We start from the raw sequence: 21,830 nt of genomic DNA, 5'->3' as shown, positions 1-21,830 counted from the left end.
CATTTTTCTACTTTACCAAACAGTTAAGCTTTAAGTAATTGGTTTGTTCTCTTGGTACCATTTGGGGTTGTTTTGGTTTGATTGTGTTTAGCTCAATTTTTAATTTTTTTTTTTTTAATTGAAAATGAGTCTGCTTTTGAAAAGTACTGTGAGCATCTCCCAAAAACATCTATGCCAGGGAAGCAAGTACAAAGTTTTCTAACAAGAGACACTCGTCCCTTTGCTAATTAATGGAACAGGCTCTTAGGCACTCTTGCTGCTGGGCGATGGTAAATTACCAGATGCAAAAATACTTCAGTCCTGCCCTATACTGCAGTTTTAACTTTACAGCTGCTCTGTCTATGCTGTGTTTTGGTGAATGTTGCCACAGCTTTTTAATGAACTGTCTGTCTTCAGAATGCCTACAGCAAGTATTACAGCCATGCAAGCTTCACCCTTCCTAAGCATGTCAACCTGATTGCCACCTTCTGTGGCTGAGAAAGATCTCTTGGTCCTCATAGTTTCATCCAAAATCCGTTAAAGGTGTGGAGAGACTGTGATTTGGGTGGGCCTTGGTGCAGGTCATTGTTCCAGGTTTTTGTTCTTTGGCCTTTTTTCAGAAACTGTAAAATGGGGAGCCAACTTTTACACCTCTTTCAGCTGTCTGCAGAAGGAAAAGAGCCAAACCTGGACTAAGATGAGTCAAACTGATGAATTGTCCTGAGTAGCAAACACTGAATTGTCTTTAGCTCTTGTGTGTGTAGTATTGCCCCTGTCTGCAGTGGTTACCTCTTGCTCCATGCACTGAGAGTCCCACACTTTGAATCTTGCACAGTGTGTACAGGCACAACTAGCTGCCCTGTGGGGTTAGCACAGTAAACTCTATTTATGTGATGCAGCAGTGACTGCCATTTTGAGTAAATTCCAGTATTACCATTGCTTTCAGGCTGACACATCTGTGTTCGTGTGCATGGCTTGGCTGTGACTTCTGGAATTAATACAGAAACTTTACACATGCCTTGATTTCTTTTTCTCATTTTGTAACATCTGGAGTGGAGTGAGGTTTGAGCAGAGCAAGTTCAGATGCATTGAAAACGGCATCTTTAGGACCAGAGACACTATTTAGATGCAACATTTTCTTACCTTAATGGGAGGGGAAAAAAAGGAGGAAGTGGGACTTCCAACTTCCAGCAGGGCCTAGGTCATCATTATTAGACCCTTGATACCACAGACAGCTGCAGTTGTAGGACCTTATGTCTGGATATAGTAAGCTCCAGCTTGCTGTTTTTCCCTTGTTAGTCCTGTGGAAGACTTACTTGAAAACCTTTTCCTGACTCTGGTCTAAATGTCCTACTGAGTTTGAATCCAGTGGTTCTTGATAGTAGGGTTTTTGCCTACCTTGGATTTGAGTCACTACATGAGTCCTGTTGCTTCTGCAGTGACTGACTGATTTAGCTGTGATGAGCTGAATTGCTTTATTTACCACAGACTGTGAGTGTAAAAGTGTATTGTTGCAGCAGCTTGTTGAGGTACAATTTGAACTACAGACCAGATCCTGCCTAATGAGCTTCACCTGTCAGATACTGGTGATGTGGATGGCATTGGAAGCAGACTTTGAAATAGTGACAAAAAAAAGCTGATGCTTTCCAACAGTTGAATGTTGGTTGCACTGATGATCGAAACTGTCCTTTCCATGGTACTCATGGAAAAATTTTTGGGAGACAAAGGCGGTGGCTGTCTCAAAGTCAATGTAAATCATTTTGCTCCTTCTAGGAGAGAGGCTAACCTGAGCTAATATCCTTAAGTTGTAACAATTAGTAGGTCAGTGGGCTGCCTTGTAGGTTTCCCTCTTCTCTTTGCTGGTACTGCTTTTAGGCAGTGTGTATAGCTGTTCTGTTTTTTTTCTTGCTTCTGCAATTTGGAGGCTTTGTAGTACAGCCTGCCAAGATGTTGCTGATTTGTGACACATGCGTAGTGGTTTTATGTTGTGGACTGATATCCACTTGGAGCACAAAGGAAATGGGAGTTTGCTGATGTCTATTTAATTAGAATGGTTTCTGGTTACTTTGGTTGAGGCTTGAAATGAACAGTAAGGCCTATATTTCTGTGGACCTTTAAATACAGTGTTCTGTAAGCCCTTTCCTTCCTTCCTTCCTTCCTTGCTCTTTGCTGTCCCTTACTCTACCAGCAAATAATGTCAACAAGATTCATAATAAGGCAGGTTTCTAATCTACATAAATATATGTGAATCAAAACTTGCAGAACTATCGATAGATTTAAGATGGTCGCCATTGGTTGACTGTAAAGGTGTGGGGGGGAAAAATTGCTGTTCTATTATGGATGGAAAATTTATTCCCTGCCTTTTTCTTTTGATGGAAAGCTGTGGTGTTTTTGCTCTGCTCTGACAGTATGTGCTGAATCGGCAGCTGCAGGGCCCTCTGAGCAGGGCCATCATATTTCTGATCAGCTTACCTTGCAGCAGCTGCTCGGTGGCTGTTTCTAGCTTCCCTCTACATCAAAGGCAGGAAAAGGAACAAGTCTTTATCTCATAATGTGCTGCTATGCTTTGGCCAGAAAAGGGCAGGCAGCAATGGGGTTTGCCAATTATATACTGTCCCTAATAGACCCTGGTGTTATTGACAGTGATGGGCATAGTGCAGGTCACGTGCTTCTTCCCTGTCTTAGAATCATGGGATCGTTAGGCTGGAAGAGACCTCTAAGATCATAGAGTCCAACCGTCAACCCAACACCACCACACCCACTAAACCGTGTCCCGAAGGGCTACATTAACACATTTTTTGAACACCTCCAGGGATAGTGACTCCACCACTGCCGGGCAGCCTGTTCTAATGTTTGACCACTCTTTCAGTAAAGACATTTTTTCCTAATGTCCACTCTAAACCTCCCCTGGCACAACTTGAGGCCATTTCTTCTTGTCCTATCACTTGTTACTTGGGAGAAGAGACTGACCCCCACCTCACTGCAGCCTTCTTTCAGGTAGTTTTAGGGAGCAATAAGGTCTCTCCTCAGCCTCTTCTCCAGACTAAACAGCCCCAGTTCCCTAAGCTGCTCCTCATAAGAACTGTTCTCCAGACTCTTCACCAGCTTTGTTGCCCTTCTCTGGACACGTTCCAGCACCTCAATGTCTTGTAGTGAGGGCCCCAAATCTGTACCCAGTATTCGAGGTGTGGCATCGCCACTGCTGAGTAGAGGGGGATAGTCGCTTCCCTCCTCCTGCTGCTCACACTGTTTCTGATACACGCCAGGATGCTGTTGGCCTTCTTGGCCACCTGGGCGCACTGCCCGCTCACGTTCAGCCCACTGTCAAACAGCACCCCCACGGCCTTTTCTGCCAGGCGGCTTTCCAGCCACTCATCCCCAAGCCTGTAGTGCTGCACGGGGTTGTTGTGACCCAAGTGCAGGACCCGGCACTTGCCCTTGTTGAACCTCATAGCCTTGCCCTCAGCCCATCGACTCAGCCTGTCCAGGCTCCTCTGCAGAGCCCTCCTACCCTTGAGCAGATCAACATTCCCACCCAATTTAGTATCATCTGCAAACTTGCTGAGGAAGCACTCAGTCCCCTCATCCGGATCATTGATAAAGATATTAAACTGAACTGGCCCCAATACTGAGCCCTGGTGGACACTGCGTGTGACCAGCCTCAAGCTGGATTTAACTCCATTCACCACAATTCTCTATGCTCAGCCATTGTCCTGGTTTGACTGGGATAGAATCATAGGCCAGCCATTGGCAGGCTCAAGCCAGCCAGGGTAGCTCACCTGAGCTGGCTACAGGTGTAGCCCATACCATAATGTCATGCTCATAAAGGGAGGAGGTTTACTGAGGAGCAGGAACTCCTGTGAGTTTATTCCTGCTGGGGTTCCTCCTACGCCTCTGCTTCTGGTGATGACTGCTCTGGCGACAGCATATTCGTTCGGCTAAGTATTTTCTGTTTGTACTTGTGGTGGTTTTGTTAAATCTGTTGTACTTCCACCTATGGGTCCTCTCCTTTTTCCAGATTCCCCTCCCTGACTGGTGAGGGTTCATCAGGTGATAGAGTGACTGTTAGGTTTAGCCCCAGGTACAGGCTAAATGTAGCAGCTGTCCAGCCAGATTTTAACCCAGCTTAGTGTACACCTGTCTAGGCCATGAGCTGCCAGCTTTCCTAGGAGAATGCTATGAGAGATGGTATCAAAGGCTTTACTAAAGTCCAAATGATGACATCCACAGCCTTCCCCTCATCGACTAGGTAGGTCACTTGGTCATAGAAAGAGATCAGGTTGGTTAAGCAGGACCTGCCCTTCATGAATCCATGCTGGCTGGGCCGGAGTCCCTGGTTGTCCTGCACGTGCCATATGAGCACACTGAAGATGAACTGCTCCGTAATCTTCCCTGGTACTGACATCAGGCTGACGGGCCGGTAGATCCCCGGATCCTGCATCCGGCCCTTCTTGTAGATGGGCGTCACATTGGCAAGCCTTATGGCTGTGATGGAGGAGGAGATAAAGGGTACATTTAATGTTAAGCATTACATTATGTTCTTACAGGATATGACCAGATCTAGCTTGTTTTTGTTTTTCCCAGCAGGGATGTCAGGATCGTAAGGTGAAGGTGCGAACAATGGGGCAAACAAACGTTTTAATGCAGAGAGCTTCCTGAAGATGGAGCATCCTTAACTGTTTTCACATGTAGTGAGAGGAAATGCCCCTACTAAAGAGTCTCCCAAAGAGGCCCAAGAGTGCTATAGTTCTTCTTCCAGGGAAAGTGAAGATGGAAGGGGGATGGAAAGGAGATGGAGGAAGATCCAGGCAAAGAGAATAATGTGAGGCATCTCCTTGTCTTCAGGTAAACTGTTCCCTGTTTGGATAAAAATCCAAGTAGTTTTAATTATGCAGAAGTTCACCATGGCATTCTCTCAAACTTTTGGTTAGCCATAGCACACCTTCCGGACTCTCAAGTTACATGAGCATTGTTCTGGTGGAAAAGGAAGGGGGCTGTCTGTAACTGTGGCTTTCCAGACACAAGCTACAAGGCAGCTTTGAGCTTGGAGAGCAATGCCGTGTGTCTGCCCTTTACTTTTCAGGGAGAATTTTAGGGAATATTGCCAGTGTAGAAAGGAAAAGATACACAATTTGTACCAGGAGTTGTCAAGTTCTTTCCCTTTCTTCCATCCTCTGGACGTATATCACGTGTAGTACAGAAGGGACCATAATAAGGGAATGAGAAGAGGCACGCTACATTTATTGGTATAAAAAAATAAATAAAAATAAATGGTAAAGTCCAAAAATGTGGATGCTAAAACTGTTGCTGTGTATTAATGTGGGTATGCAAGTAAAAATACTAAATGTAAGTTTACTTGTTGATCTTCATCTATTGCAAAAGGACCACTGTCCATTTATTAACCAGATACAGAAAATAAGTGGTCTAAGGGGGAAAAAAAAAAGTCTGATATCCTTTCCACAGACTTAAGAGAAAAAGATTATTTAGCTTTTCTAGGGAAAATATAGGCACTTCAGTGGAAAGTTTGGTTTAAATGAAACAACATCCACAGTATGCCATCAAAAATAATTGGAGAAATTTTGCTCATAATCTTGGTTAGTATTTTACATGTTAATTTTTTTCTTTTAGACCTGTACAAGGTATCATGTAGTAGCATGTCATATGGTTAGATACCACGAATAATGCATAGTGGGTGGCCAGTCCTTTTTGTTATTTTTCTTGGTTTCCTGGCATGGTTTAAGTACAGGTTGAGACTCCACAGTACTTCCAACTTGCTGATTTTGCTACAGCAGGGTCTTTAAAGAGACACTGTCTGTTACATTTAAGCTCAACTTTTCGGTTGATTCAAGAAAAAGATTTTACATCCTAGCGCGTGCAGGAAGCTTATAAATGCACCTCCCAAGTCTGCAAGCACTTACACGTGTTTTACTTCACATAGGAGACTAATCTCAGGCATGTGTTTTTGCTATTTGTGGGGGTATAACAGGAGTCCCATTTTATGCCTTTAGACTTTAATAGATAATGTATTAAAGAAATGAACACAATTGTGATGTTTACTTTCTAAAAATAAAATGATGCAATTGAAATACCAGAAGATAAAGAGAGCGATCCTGTTAGTGCATTTAATATGCGTTGCTAAATGTTGTATGAATCAGAGTCAGTATGAAACTGATCTCGTGTCAGGCAGTGGGCTGTCAAACTGATTCTTCCTGGGACATGAACAAATACATTTTTTTGAATCTACCATTATGAGATCTCGTTAGATCTTAATTTGCGTTGGAGGCTAATTTGATGAGTGGTCTGATGGTTTCTTCCAGCTCCCTTCTAACTCGCTTGTAGATCCACATTTTTAATAGCATGGTGGGGATTTTTCTTGCCTTTGAGTCAAATTCTCCTTTTTAGTAAGAACAAAATGTTGATATTTTGCCTAGCCTTTTATCTTCCAAGAACAGAATGGTTGTCCAGTCAGTGCACGTAATGTTCCGTTAATATTAGAGTTGGCATTTCTGAAGGGAAAGAAAAAAAAATTGAGAGTTATTTCTTCTGGAGGTGGAGGAGATGAGGAGTGGGAACAGAAACTTATTAAACACAACATTCTTGGTATTCCACAGATGGTGAAAATGGATTACTAGTCTGCACTGCAGCAAGTGCAGTGTGATCAAGGCGGAAATATAATCGGTAGCTAGACGTTCATTTTATTTACAGAAATAAAATACTAAGCACTGTTTTAATAACTTTAAATGGCAGAGCCCTTATATGTATTGTACATTCAATTTGAGTAGTCTAGACAGACTGTTTTCCAAGGAAAATACATTTTCATCAATATTTGTGGTATGATTCATGGTGGTGAAGAGGCAAATAACTTTTTATGACTGGAAGTTGCTTTAACTTGCAGCCACAAGGAAACAAGTCAATGACCGGATGGTAGTGGTGGAAAGTAGCATTTTATAGTAATAGAGGTCTACACCTTATGCTGAGTTGAAGGTTTTATTTTTCCAAGGATGGCAATATATCACAAAACATTCTGCCATTGTTTACAAACAACCAAAGATGGTCTGTGTAATGGCTTGCAGTCTACAGTTTAGATTTGCAAAGCTCACAGGCGACTTAAAAGGTGTACAGGCCGTCGGGAGGCTGTGATTTGGTCAAAGTAATTGTAAACCTTTGTGCATGCCCCCAGTGTAGAGGGGGCACACCAGCTATATCTTTCATGCATAGTTAATGGTTAGCAAAGCTTTAAAAAGAGATATGCAAGCTTGCTAGCCTTTTGTTTGCAGTCTGGCGAGCGATGATGTACATCTTCATACATGCTTTGATTGCATTTATTTTATATCTCTAGGTAACTGCAGTAAAGGCAGAGGATTCTACTTGTAACTATCTTTGGGCTGTCTGCCCCGAATAAAAAGAATGAAAATTTCTTCTTATGACTGCGTAAGACTTCTTAAGCCTCTGCAGCCAAGGTCAAGGTTTTTCAGAGTGATTGGTGAGCATGTTCATGGGCTTCTGTTCTTGACTAGAGAAATTGTAGTAGGAATTTGAAAGTTAAGTCTGATTATCCACCAGGGAAAAGCTCATGTTCTGTAAGGAAGACTTCAAGATGTGTTGTATGAATATAAACATGTAAATAATACTCACTACAGCAAACTATGTTGTGTGATAACATAATGCTTGCATATAGAAATCTAATCAGGAAAGATACTAGGGGGAAGAAATTGCAGTTGATCTTGTTGAGAGAGGCTTACCAGCAATAAACTTTTCTAACTTTAGTACTGGAACTGCTTTAATAATTTTTTTTTGAACCATTATCACCTAACCATGTGGAGCAGAAGGAAGCAATGTATTGTGTTTTAAAATCATAACGCTTAAAATCTTTGTCCTAATAACTTCAAGGATTTAAACGTTCATCTGATACACAATCTGATTCTGCAGATGACGCTGTGTGAAACGACATCTTTGTGAGGAGCAAGATGGGGTCAGGCCTGTGAAAGGGTGTGTCCTTCAGACCATATGAGTAGTACTGCAATACCATTGTTAAATGAAAGCCGTGTGCTAGAGTTTGGTTCAGTTAGTGTATGATCATAAGAGATTGAAAGGAACAAATGGAGCTGTGATCTTGAAGGTACTGCACTGCTGGAGTGCATTTAAGGCATCCTCATGCAGGAGCATAAAGTATCAACTGTCTCACCTTTTGCATGGGTAGCATTGAACAACTCTAAAAGATCAGTTTACATGTAGACAACCATTTAGGTACCAAAATTCATTAGGAAAAGAGTCACTGTTTCCCCTTGTACATGTTATATAAAAAGGTGATTTTGTAGAACCTAGAAAATTCTCCATTGCAGGCTGGTTGTGAAAGCAACATGTAATCTGAGTATTTGTATTTGCTAAAGAACATCCTGCTTTTATAGGAACCATTGAAATCTTGGGGGGAGGGGGCAGAATTTCTTCAGCTCTAGGGTCGATCAGTGTATCAGCAGTTACATCTTTATATGCGTAATTTCACGGTGGTTGACCATCAGGTTAAAAATAGTCTTGTTGACCATACACAGCATAAGTTTTTTTAATTAAAATTTAGGTGTGCCAATAGCTACAGAATTATTTGTTGAAGTCAGTGCTTATAGACACCAGCAGCTAGGGGATGGACGTAAGATGTTAAATAATAGTCCTATGGAGAAGACATACTTTTTTATAATTGTTGTGGGTAGTATTTCCCAATTGCTAGCTAATGCAGCTGGAAAGAGTGGTTGACAATTTTTTTTAGCTTCATAATGATCTGTACGTTTTCAGGGGAAAAGTGAAATAGTCTTGTCGTCTTTGTTTTCTTTGTTTTCTTTTTTTTTTTTTCTTCCCCTTTTCAGAAAGCATATGACTTATTGAATGGTTGGCAAAATGGTTTCAGTTGGTATACTGTGCAATGAAGGCTGTCTTAATTAGTTTCTAGTTTTTCTTGCTTTTGCTATAAGGACAGTGAAATTGTTGGAGAGGACAAAAGCAGTATCTGTATTGTACAGATTTCTAAGCATAGTTTAATCAAATGTTGCAGCAGTCAAGTCCAATAGAGGTCAAACAAAAAAAGAGAATCATGGAAATTGAACGTGAAGAGACTTCCGTAGTTGGGAATGTAATACTTCACTTTTATTGTCTCATTTGAATTTTTTAACACACGCATACCTTGCTGTGAATTAACAGCTCTAGTTAGGTTTTTGGGGGGTTTCTTTTTTAAAGTGTAAATACCAAAGTATAGATTTCCAGTGCTCATATCAAAATTCACACTCACTTGGTAGCTTGGTGCTAGGCTAGTACATTTTATCTGGAATAGTCTTTGGAGAGAAACACTGCATATGAGACATTTGCATACTCCAAGACCACCAGGTGCGCCTGTGGGCTTTTGGGGAGGAATGTTTGGTTGGTTGGTTTTTTTAAGCGTAACCACACAGATACTATTGTGATGTGATTCAGAGAATATGCTGTGATGAGCTACTCTAGTTGTGGTGGTGTTATAACATAACACAACCAGTTTAATGCTGTTTGCTCCTCTTCATCATTGGCTTTCCATCTGTGACTGCTGTACATGGCACATAAATTGTAGCATGGTTTGGGTGGAAGGGATCTTTACAGATTATCTAGTCCAACATCTTCCACTAAACCAAGTTGCTCAAAACCCCCTCCAATGTAACCTTGAACACTTCTAATGATGGGGCATCCACAGCTTTCCCAGAGGGCAACCTGTTCCAGTTTCTCACCACCTGCATCATAAAAAAATGTCTTCTTTATATTCAATCTAAACCTACCCTCTTTCAGTTTAAAACTGTTGCCCCTTGTCTTGTCACTACATGCCCTGGTAAAAAGTCTCCCTCTATCATTTTTTATGATTTATATATTGAAAGGCCACAATATTATCTCTTGGAAGCCTTCTCTTCTCCGGGTGAACAACCCCAAGTGTCTTGGGCTTTCTTTGCAGGAGAGGTCTTCCAGCCCTTCGACCATTTTTGTGCTGCTTCTCTGGACATGCTTTAATAGATCCATGTCGTTCTTGTGCTGGGGACTCCAGATCTGGACACAGTACTCCAGGTGGGGTCTCACCGTATAAGTCTCTCCAGCTTGTTGGTGAAGACCCTATTGTCCCACTTGGTCAGGTGAATCTCGTCAGCTGCTAGCAGACCTGGCCTCTCAGAGGTAGATCTGTGATCATAGAAGCCAAAACATATGTATTCACACTGCAGTACGTGAACCATATTTACCATATGTCATTGACCTCATTGACCTGGCATCACACTAAGTACTCTGAAATGAGGCTGTTGTGGATAGTTGTTTGGGTTGTTTTTTGGTTGGGTTTTTTTTTTTTTTTTGTAATATGAATTACATATTTATTTATTTATTTGGTTAGTAAAAGGAGTTCAGGCACTGCAGAAGCAGTGCAGCAGTTACATTGCAGTTGTGACAGAGCACATCAATTGATTGGACAGATTGTGAGCTAGGTCCTGTTGTGTGTAATCTGTACTCCTGGTATAGTTCAATTACCTCAGGTGTTTGTAGCATCACATCTTTCTTTTGAATTGCTGAGATTTGTTGTGTGAGATTGCTCGTGTAGGGAAATGTTGTATTATCAAGACGCTTTTTTCCGCTTAATTGTGATTAGATACAGTAGCTTTTGTCTCACAGATTATCTGCTTGCTCGTATATTGATTTGTGCCCTCTAATTAAAAGAAAAATGTTAACCATTACTGGTTAAACACAGAATGAAACTGGGTTTTTTCCATAGTATATTCACAGAATCGTGACCTTTTCCTAGATCCTTCTTGCTTGTTCAGGACATCACAATTGAACAAGGGCAGCATTGACAGTTTTCAGAAATATTAAGACTCCAGTGTGTGATTAATGGTGAATTTGTAGATATTCATTATCATACTGCAAACATGTTCACAGCATTTCATCTTTGTTACAGTAAGGATGGCAACTTCTAAAGGCTCTTTTAACTTTTTTTTTTTCCCTAGTCTGTAGTATTTTTTTTTTGGCAGTTTAATTTCTAAAGACCAAAGCGAAAACGTAACTGATAGCTGAAAAAGGTCAAGCAAATTTCGGGTAAAGATTGGAGTATAATCAACCAACCTCATGTCTCTTTGAGAGATCTTTCTCGTAGTAGAGTAGGTAAGGAGTTCACCAAGAGAAATAATACCCTGTTCCTAGGATTTACTGCCTTGTTAGTTTTTTGTATCAGGGAAGTATTTCCATAAAATGTCTTCTACAAATGTAGTGTGCCCATGCTCGCTGTCCTTTAGAAAAATTCTGAGTCAGCAGGATGGGAACCAGATGGGTGGGAGAAGCGGAAGCATAATGACAAGCAGAAAGTAATAAAAAGGTGCAGATGTGCAGGGAGAGATAACGGAGATCTTAAGAACTAAAGCATAAAGGAGAATGCGATTCAAAATTCATTATATAGAGGACATACATATTTTGGGCTTAAAAATATATATATATGGGGGGAAAAAGTTACTATTCCCTACACCCAAGCGACCTCATTTTAAACTTATTTTCTTTTTGTTCCCAAGAGGACATATGCCCAGAATTCTGGCTGCCAGCTGGCACAGCACCTTTCAAAAGAGACCTTATTTTATATTTTCAGAACCTGGCAATATCAGCCACCTCCATTGGTAACAGGCTGCTGTTTGTAATATCTGTTAAACTGCATTTTAACATTTAATTTCAAGTTTCTTTGCCAACCTATTAATAAGGGCTGGGCTATTGAGAGCTGTCAATAGGGCCAAAAAAAGTGTTTTAATTTTATGAGGTCTGTGGGTTCATGCTTATGTTTTTCATGAATTTACATCTTTTGGCAGGCTCTAGGATATTAACTGGTATGATGAAATATCATCTTCCCATATTTTAAGTCAGTATTGAGGGGAGACTGGAATAGATCCTTTGTAGTAATAGTAGAAATCTGCCATATTGAATTCAGTGTTAAAATTGGAGGCAAAGTTACTTGGAGTACTGCCTTTAATTTTTCTGGGATAGAAATCAGAAAGTATTGAGCAGCTCATCATATTATATAATGATTTGCCAGCTAAATAGAATTTAATGTGGGTAGCAAGGGAACAGATTCAGTACTCTTGCTCTGGCTCTACCTGCTGCAATGAAATTTTCAATCTGTCTCTGGGCAGCTTGAGGGAGCCTGGGGAGCTCTCTTAGCAGCAGGCAGAGCTGCACTTGCAGAGTTCAGATGATGACAGGCAGCCTGCTTGTGTTAATTTAATATGAGGACAAAAGCCACCTCGGATCCGGAAGAGGCAAAATGGCTGTTGCCATGTGGCAGCCACTGGTTCAGCATGGGTCTGCTTCAGTTTCTGCTAAAGGCATTGAAAGCTCCAAGCTTTCATTGATTTCAATCTGTCTTAATCCTTGACAATTAGTTCATGTAATCACTCGTAACCAATGTTTGATACTCATATAAGTCTAACTGAGGGGGGGGGGGAAAAACACAACATTTTGGGGGGGGGTATAATTGTACAATACTTTGTAAAATTATTTGCATTAGAAGAGAAAATGCAAATATTTATCTACAGTAGCAGTGAAATACTCCACCCAAAGCTTAATTGAGATGGATTCTGTAGTATATAGCTGTAGTGCTGAAGTTTATAATTTATATGAAATTCATGAGTGTTGCTTTGAATTCCTGTTAATATATTCTCTGTGTTTTTTTCAGCTCTTCGTTGTAGTCTCCAGTTTCTTGGAAATATTGCAGCGGGAAATGGAGATTCCCAGAATAGTGTTTGGAAGTGTGCTTTCCCAGATCTCTTCTTGTAAGCATGGATGCGGGGTTTTTTTGTAATGTAATTTCTGTGGTTATTTTCAAATCTTTTGTACATGATAGTTGTGCCTCGACTAGCACCGTGAAGCTTTGAAAAATTACTTTGGTGAGAACGGGATGGTTGTGACCATATCCTGTAGATGTTGTGGTTTATTGGTTTTTGGTTTTTGTTTTGGTTTTTTTTTAGTCAACCGCAGGGGTCAGGACCTTTAAAAACCTGCTTCTTCTAAACTAACAGTAAATTGATTTCATTTAACAGAAACTGGAAGAAAACACTATTTCCAATTATGTGCTTCAAACATAAGCTTTATTTCAGAGGTATTTTCAAGTAGTTATACTCATTTTCAAGAACATAGCTTTTTCTTTATTCATGTTGCTACTGTGCAGACCTGTCAGTATGTGGGGATCAGATAGAATCTACAAAAGTGACTTAATCTTTGTGTCTTCCAATCCTTTTGCCCCCCTACTAAGCTCAGGAGAATATGTTCCTGGAGGTTTGAGGACATGCGTGTAATGAAGTATCACATAAACAGTTTTGTGCAGACACATGACAACATTGTTGATGTGTTTGGCCAAATTGTTTGTAGTGAGCTAGTAATAAAGGCACGTTCGTTCAACTTGATAATCATTCTGAGTGTGTTTTTGGAGCCCACTTGTCAGCACTAGACATAGAAAGACCTTGTAATAATAGAAGCAGATGATTATTACGGATTCACCAAATTTCTAGATCTCAAATTACCTCTGATTTATCAGTAGTTTTGTAAATTGCCTGTTAAGTTTTTCCTTCATCTGGGAGCTAGATGTCTTTCTTTGCAAATGACTTCTGTCCCTCTTAGACAATGACAAACTAATGATTCTCTAAAAGACAGCAAAGAATAACAATTCAACAAGCTGACTGTCACTAGTCTGTTTTTCCAGGGTCAGTTTTAACTTACTCTCTTAACTCCTTATTTTCTCTTGAAGGACATGCCTAACATACAGTGATGAGAAGATTGTTGCTTATTGTTGTATGGTCCTGTTCACCTGCCTCAATTCAGAGAAAGTGAGAGAACTTCTGGATCCTGGGAACTTGACTGTAGCTCGTCATGTCCTGAATGTCTACAAAGAGCAGTTGGAGTCTGAGTGGTCGTATGTATCTTTAGGGTTTTTTTCCCCTTAATTAGATGTTTTTGTAGTGTAAGTCTCTGTCTTAAAATGTCTAAATTTGTGACACTGGTAAGTAGTAAATGAAGATCTATTTAGAAGTTAGTAATTTGGTATAGAGATAATTTTCATGATACTTTCGCTGACTGTTTTGATTGCTGCTAAAATAAGGCTACATTTTTGTTGAGGATATAGGCAGGAATTTTAAAATCATGATCTGGTTTGTTGGTTGGTTTGGTTTTTTTTTTTTTCAATGAAACCGGGTTCTAGAATGCAAACTAATTTATACTTGTGTGCTGGTTTGTGGACATTTTTGAAATGAAGTTAATGCAGAATATAGTCTTACAGACTTTGGTTATTGGGTTGTGCTAGGAAGACTTGTATGGCTAATGATTGTAAATACTACATACAATGTAGGGTTGTTTTCTTCTTCTTTTTTTTTTTTTTTTAAACAGATCTGTTGTCTAGTGCAACATGCAATCATTTTTGTACCAAAACAGAGAAGACATTTTGTTTGTGAATCTTGCATACTTCATACAAGAATTTAATCAGTGGTGTTATGGTATTACTCCATTGAGCTTTTAGATTTTTTGCTTACCGCCATTCTTGTAAATATTGTTGTCAGTTATGCATATGAGAAGTGTTCTGCCCTGCATCAGTAAGGATACACGTTCAGTTAATTGTTATATGATGCGTTCCAAGGGGAGAAAAAAGGATAGTTTTTATGTTTTTGTAGCATTCTTTTGGAGGACGTATTTAAATTCAAAATTTAATTAGGAAGAATTGTCGGGATTTTACTAGTTATTTGGAAAGTCTCTAAACAGAGTTGAGATGATTGAATGAAAAGCAGATGTCATTTAATAGTATGCTTTTGTACTGAAAACATGACTGTAACATTTGTTTGTGGATGGACTTTTTTTGTAACCAGGTCAATTTCCTTAGGACATAAATAGCTTTCAGAAAGCAAAGTTTCAGGGTCAGGTGGACAAACGTCTATTTCAAAAGTGACAATCTGAGTCTTTAGTTTTGGCATCTGTCAATATAAACACATGTGAAAGATTGCTTTTCAGGTAATTATCTTGATCATCCTTCACTTTCTTTATGTATTGAAGATATGCTGAGATGTATTTTGACTGAGATATGAAAGCCAGGGAGAGCTGGAAGAGGTTGTCTGGTGTTTAAATTTATATTTTGAAGGTAATTGCAGAATAAATGGAGCATCAAAATAAATGCTGAAGTATCTATTTCCCTGATTTTTCTAGTCTGAAGTGCATTCTGCTGACGTTGCGATGAAAATGTCTTACCTCCACTATGGATGTTTAATGTGGGTGGGAAATGATCTCTCTTCAGAGCAGTCTTGAAATTAAGAAGGGGCAAACTTCTATACAAGATACAAAACCACGATGAAGGAAAAGAGATGGGTAGAAAAGAGTAATCCTAGTTCTGCCATAAGGCAGTTGCAGAACATTTGTCCTCTAATTCCTGTCAGAATGCTGAGTTCCTCGTATGGGGAATATTAAAAAAAAAAAGCATTGGAATATCTTCCAGGCATTAAGAAAATAATACATTTGGTTTTCTTTCACAGTACTTTAGCACTGGCTATTAAGTCTCAAAGCTCATTATCAGTTTTCCCAAATGAAAGAAAAAGTAATGAGTTTGTAGTATAAGTTTCTTGGCATTTTATACAGTCGTCTTGAACCGAATTAGAAATGTAAATTTTTCAATAATGTTGGCACTATTTTCAAGGCAACACAGCTGAAGTGCATTCACAAGTGCAAAATCTAAACCAAGAAGTGTAGTGCAACAGCGCAGTATCAAGCATTGAACAGGTATTCAAACAGCAGTACCTTGAAAGTGAAAAAGATAATTCCTTGCTAGAAGGGGACTGATATTTCTGTCTGTTTGTAGCTCTAGAGCCTTTTTTTGATTTATCTTGTACCTATTTCCCCATGTGTCTTGATCGTCATTTGTTCTTCTAATACTCCATTTCTTATATCTCCCATCTCAAGAAACACATTTTTTCTCTGTTTCTCCCTCATGTTTGTCTGTTTGTATTGTGAGATAATACTTGTCATGGCTGAGGGTAATTTAAATGGCAAAATAGGTTCTTTCTTCATATTAGATTTTTTTTTTTAAAAAAAAAAGAAATAAACTGTATTTACATAGTATAGTACATGTGGTATCTCTGGTCTCCTTGGTGTGGAGAGGGAGGTAAGAAAGTAACATTCTCACATCCTTTCTTATTAAAAAAAGGAAAGGTTGCTGTAAGAGGTTTGCTTTTCATATTTTTAGTGGAAATCTGCTAGTGTGTACCATTCCTTATGCAACACTGAATTAAACACTTTCTTTTTCTGGTTTTGGTTATGATTTTTCTTTCTTTTTTTTGTTTCTTTTTTTCCCCTTTTCCACTTAGCCATAGGTCAGTGTGTTACACTAACATAATCCTTTTATCGTTGATGATACATGCATCTTATGAGCCTGTATTTCTGTGTATTTAAAAGTTTGGAAGCGCCTATGAAGTTAGTCTTGTTACAAGTAGAACAATCATTGTAAAGTCTTGCGGTTTTAAATTTTTTTTTATTTTTGCAAATTATCAGGAGGGTTTTTTTTCTTGTTATCGTGGCAGTATTACACAGCATGTATTTCATAGGCAACAAGTTGTTCTTAGTTTAGCTTTAGTTACAGAGGATATGTTTAGAATAAGTTTGGATTCTAGTGTATTGCTGCTCTTGCTTTGGTGTCCATTTGTATCATTGCATATGATCTTCCTGGTTTGAACTAATTCTTGGTTGATTATTAAAGCACCTTTTTTTTTTCCTTTTTTCTCCTCATCGAAGAACTATGATACTTTCTGATATGGAAGAGTAGGGGTGAGATGTAGTCAGGTAAAAGTGCATTGAAAGATTTCTGTCCCTTAAGAAGTCGAAGCTAAGCTTTGGACGTGCCTCTGGCTGGACTGTAGAAAAAATATTTTGTCAGCAGATAATTGAAAATTTGGAGCTGTACTTCAGCTCTCACTGAATTACATACCACTAAGATTGCTTAAATGAATTTACATAATCGTGGTATTTGCAACAGAGCCAGGGCTTTGTTGTAAAGAGTTGAGTCCCTTGCGCCACAGCTAACAAAGTGCACAGCAACCATTTTTTAAGTAGCTGTTACGGCATTATATGGCTGAGACAAAATACGAATAATTCTTCTTCCAGGAGGTTATGCTCACTGCTGGACTCACAAATGACTGAAATTAAGATGTTCTTACTTTTAAAGTTAAAAATATTACTTAATTCCTGCCTACCTTCTTGTCTCTCAGCTGGAGCATCTGGTTTCGTATTACACTGAATAAAAAGTGAATGCCACATGGGTTTGTTCCTCTTGGCTGAGCTTTCCTGCTGTCAAATGCTGCTTTTAGGTGTTGAAAATCTTTCTTTAAATACCCAGGCGAGTTTTGGTTATAAGCAGAACTTTTATTCACTATTTTATTCCATTTTCTTTTGTGCACTGAAATTTATGACTTAATGTTAGTATCTAATGAATTCCACAAATAAACACGATGCTCAAGTTATTTTTGCAGTTCCTGCCATGAACCGTTAGGACAGAGAGAGGACATCCAGAACAAATACTGGGATTTAAAACCATTGGCTGAACTGTAGTCTCTCCCATGGGGTCCTTGCTACTCCATTCAGCTAGCACATGTTAGGTTTTCTTCTTTCACCCATCACAGAAGGGCAAGCACATGTTTAAAAAAAATTTTTTTTGGTGAATTGGGAATTCCTCCTTTGTTCATGATCCCATGTTCATGTTTAGAGTCCAGTTTTCCATCTCCAAGCTGGAAAAGTCCTTAGGGAAAGTTCAGTAGGAACCTCTTTCCAAGTGTGATGCGTTTGGCTTCTCCCTCCAGTCTTGCAGCAGTTTTGTAGGGAGATTTTTGTCAGAGAAATCTGAGATTATTCTGAGTAGTTCTGGGGGAAGTGTCTTTAAAGGCAGGATGTAGCTTTCTGGAATTTTCCTGTCACATTGCTTACTTCTCGAATCACAAGAGGTTCAGTAGAAGACAAGGATCTCCTGTCAGGGAAGAGGGAATGTGTGAAGTGTTTGCTATGCTTCCTGAGAGGGGTGGGTTATGGGAGAGAAGGCCTCAGTTTAGCAACTTCTGAATCTGATCAGCTATGGAAAGCCAAACCATCCACTTTCTATGCAGTTTTTGAAACAGAGGAGATCTATTTTGCAGATCAGCATAGTGAGATTTTGAGATTACAAGCACTAATGGATTTTTAAAATGTGTTTGTAGATTGACAGCATAACAAAAATTGCATCAGAACTTGGCAGAAAGGGAGGTAACAGTGCTGTGGTGTGCACCTAAGTGCGTCTTCATGAATGATACCCTTTTTATTAAGTATTTTCTGTGGCATGCTATGAGCTAAGGAGTTAGTCAATTTAAGAAGGAAGTCAGTTCTATAAGGAATGCCCTGGTCAAATTTTGTATTCAGTCCTTGTATGATCATCATTTTATCCAGACCAGATGGTCTGAAGGCTCATTTCATTAAGCTTGTGGTTACTTGTAAGCATCAGAAATTCTTCTGTCTCTGAAATCTGTGAAGTTGTAAAATGTAATTGACACATTTAATAAATATTCTCTTGATTTAAGAACTGATACCTCCTCCTCTTTCTCTTTTAGAAGCTTGATCCTCTAAACAGCTCCAGGGTTTTTTTAATGTTGCTACCTTTGCCATCTTCAATACTAGATGCTGAATAGCATTTTAAAATAGTAGTAATGAATGTATATTAGATGACACATTTTTAAACTTCTTCAACTTCTAGTCAACACAGCTTGTGAACTTGTTTCAGGCTAGCAATCCTGTAATGTTGAATACTAGGACCTCTTCTGAGGTTGTTGCTGCTGGTCTAACTCCCAAGAGCCATGATCTGAGGAGGCAGATTGTATATCTCCAGCTGAGGTTCTTCAAAACATTGCCTGACTGGCTGTATACCCCTTTGTTTTGTAGCTTTTGGCTAAAATCTTAGAGCAAGAAGAAACAGGAACTTTTCAGGACTGAAAGCCGTTGAAACTTACCTGTCTTGTCCTGAATGTTTGGATCTGTAGCTGGGCTTGCAAAGAGTGCCCAGAGCTTGCTGCTCTCAGAAAGTTTCAAGGAGTATGATGTTACACAACATACTTCAAAGCATATGTCTTTGCAAAGACACTAGCTCTGCAGAAACAAGTTCGTTTCCTTTCTTTGATTTGATTTATGGCATACACTAATTAAATGATCCTATCTCCTTGACAGTTCTTTGCTGTGCGGTTGTCTTCTAGAAAACATGTTGTTCTTTGCAACATGCAGCTACTATCTAGGCTGTTAGCTTAGGAATTAATACCCTCTAACTGTGGTGAAAAACTTCCATGCTGCTACAGCCTGGTGCATGAGTGACCATTCCTGTCCTATCTTTAGTTCGGAGACCTTGTCCTTTAATGTAGGCTCCCCCTTTCAGATCTGTTGCTTCCATCTTGCTCTGCTCATGATCACAGTTGTGGGATTAACATTCACTCTAAAATACTTCCTTGCATATGGAAAGTTTTTAAACCTCTCAACTTTAGTTCTGTTGCTTCCACCCTCTTCTGATCTTTTTTTTTTTTTCTTTTGATATTATTTAGTTCCTTTCTATCTGTTCCCTGGCAGCAGCAGATCTGTCTCTTAAACTGTGATCGGTCTTTCTGCATTATGCATCTTTTGGTTCTACTTCCTCTGCTTCTATGTTCCATCTTCTGTTTCTATTCAAAGGAATGAGCATGATGTTCAATCCCTGTGTATCTTCCATCTTTCCAATATACCTCTCTAATGGTATGCTGATTTAATTATTCTGAAGTGTTGACATACTAAATTGAACATATCTTAAACAGGTAAGCAAATATACTTACTCCGTAAGCTAATTCTTTTTTTCCAGTGCTGCTTTCTTCCAACAGCTACTGCCTACCAAAGGGTGCTCTCAAGGAATTGGACATACCCTTCCTTTAGGAAACAAAGCTGGAACACACTGTTCCGTAACTGAAATATATTTCTTACTCACTGTATTTCTGTGTGATCACTAGCAAGGTCTGAATAGTCCTCTGTAAAAAAAAAACTCAACTGCAGCTCCAAAAGAAGAAGAAAGCACAAGCAGTATCTCAGGTCATATGTGCAGTATGCTGAAAAGGTTTGCCAAGTACTGCCGTTTTTAATTTTTTTTTCTGGTAAAGGCTTTTTCTTAAAACATGCAGAGAGCTATGCCTTAGGCTCTGGAAAATTGTGGAGCCTTTAGAGTCATTCTGTGTTTCCCCACACATCCACATCCATTCCCTTTCAGGTTTGTATTAATCAACAGCAGAAAAGTGTGTCACACAGTTTAAAAGCTACTGTACTTAGAAGAGAAAGCAACACAGAATGCCACATGAGATCTATTTTAGAATATTGAACCTGCAAACATATGTGTTTTGTAAAATAATTAGGAAAAAGTAGTACAAAATTACATTATAATTTATCCTAACCGAGACCAATGTGTATTCTAAAAGCTGTTTATTTTAGAAATACTTTGGTGGTTCCATTAGAGATGAGAGTATAGCTTGTGTCATCAGTTTTTCCAAGTGTGTGCATGGGGCAGTGTAGCTACTTCAGAAAGGAGAAGCAGGTTGTATTTTTGATTCCTGAAGAGCAAGAAACAAAAATCCACCATTTTAAAATAAGAGGCATAATATGCTTTTTGACTTCCAGAAAAATGATATGAAGAGTGTGGTCAGCTGTTTGGCATTGGAAGTAAGATTTTTCTGAACATTCACTTTCTCTTTTTGAAACCACAGCTCGATGATGACTGTAAAGATTAGGATATGGAGCTCCCTCTCCCCATTTTTTGCCTTTGGTTATTTTGTCCTAGCTTATGGAAAGAAGTGTGGACAGAAGCTAGTGCTCATGTGGCAAGGAGTCTCGCCCATGGGCACAGATTTAAAGGCAAAGATGGAACTCCTCAATAGAGCTGAGCTTGTTGCTTAACTGGTATGCATGTGGTGGAGAAACCAGAAAATGTTACCTTTTTTCCTCATTTTGGGCTGGCAACTCTGTCTCTTCTCTCTAACAGTTTAGGGTGTCCCCCACCCACTTCTTTACTCTCCAGAAAGTAATTCTTATTTTTAATTCCAGGAAAGTTGGAGTTATGTTGCAGGTTCCAAGTTCAACTGTGGTTTTAAATAGTACTGACAATTGGAAAAGTTTTCCTTAATTGTAGAGATGAGTAGCTCCTACTTCTTGTTTGCAGTAGCAGTGTGTTGGCACAAATTTCTTCAGCCTTTCAAAGCCCAGCCTCACACATTTATTTATCTTGTCACCTCTTTCTTCTTGTGTATTTCTGGAGAGAGGGGAGCAGGAAGTGATTGTATCGGCAATCATCTTCCATGGTTTTCTTGGACGCGCTTCATAAAAAAAATTATTCCAACTTCACGCATGAGTAAAAATAAATATCTCTTCAGATATAGCTATCAAATTGAATGTGAGTGTCTTCTGAATCAGAGAAATAGTACAGATAATCTGAACTTGGTCTCCTAGACCTGAGGGTTGGCTTGGTGGACAGTATTGTGGCCTCTAAGGGGGATGCATTCATTATGCCTATTGAAGGTGGAAGGATGTTCACTGTTGTGCTTGATTGAGCTCAGGAGAGGGGTATTGTGATGCTTTATACTTGGGGTTGAGCCTTAAATGTGGAAATGTGTTTCCTTATTCTTCTTTTGAACGAGAAGTGCTGATGTTTGAGTAGAATAAATTCCCTAGTTTCTAGAGGTCTTTGTGACAGCATGTGTCTTCCATTTGTTATTAGATAGCTTTATAGTTGTAATTGTTTTTTAAATGGTTTTGATAGGATGCTTATATTCTTGCATAAGGGC

The 21,830-nt window shown here is 39.3% G+C and overlaps 1 protein-coding gene across 1 annotated transcript in view; it reads left to right on the top strand.

The window, feature by feature from the left end:
• ATXN10 (ataxin 10) overlaps nt 1-21,830 on the top strand; it is a 110,779-nt gene that overhangs the window by 18,573 nt on the left and 70,376 nt on the right. The window contains exons 4-5 of the mRNA XM_086461085.1: nt 12,680-12,776; nt 13,748-13,912. Coding sequence (XP_086317211.1) covers nt 12,680-12,776; nt 13,748-13,912 — 262 coding nt within the window. The remainder of the gene's footprint in view (nt 1-12,679; nt 12,777-13,747; nt 13,913-21,830) is intronic.

The sequence above is a fragment of the Leptosomus discolor genome, chromosome 1 (genome assembly GCF_034619465.1).
Source record: "Leptosomus discolor isolate bLepDis1 chromosome 1, bLepDis1.hap2, whole genome shotgun sequence".
Taxonomy (NCBI): domain Eukaryota; kingdom Metazoa; phylum Chordata; class Aves; order Leptosomiformes; family Leptosomidae; genus Leptosomus; species Leptosomus discolor.
The sequence above is the reverse complement of the archived record's forward strand: the minus strand, read 5'-3'. Positions and strand labels throughout refer to the sequence as shown.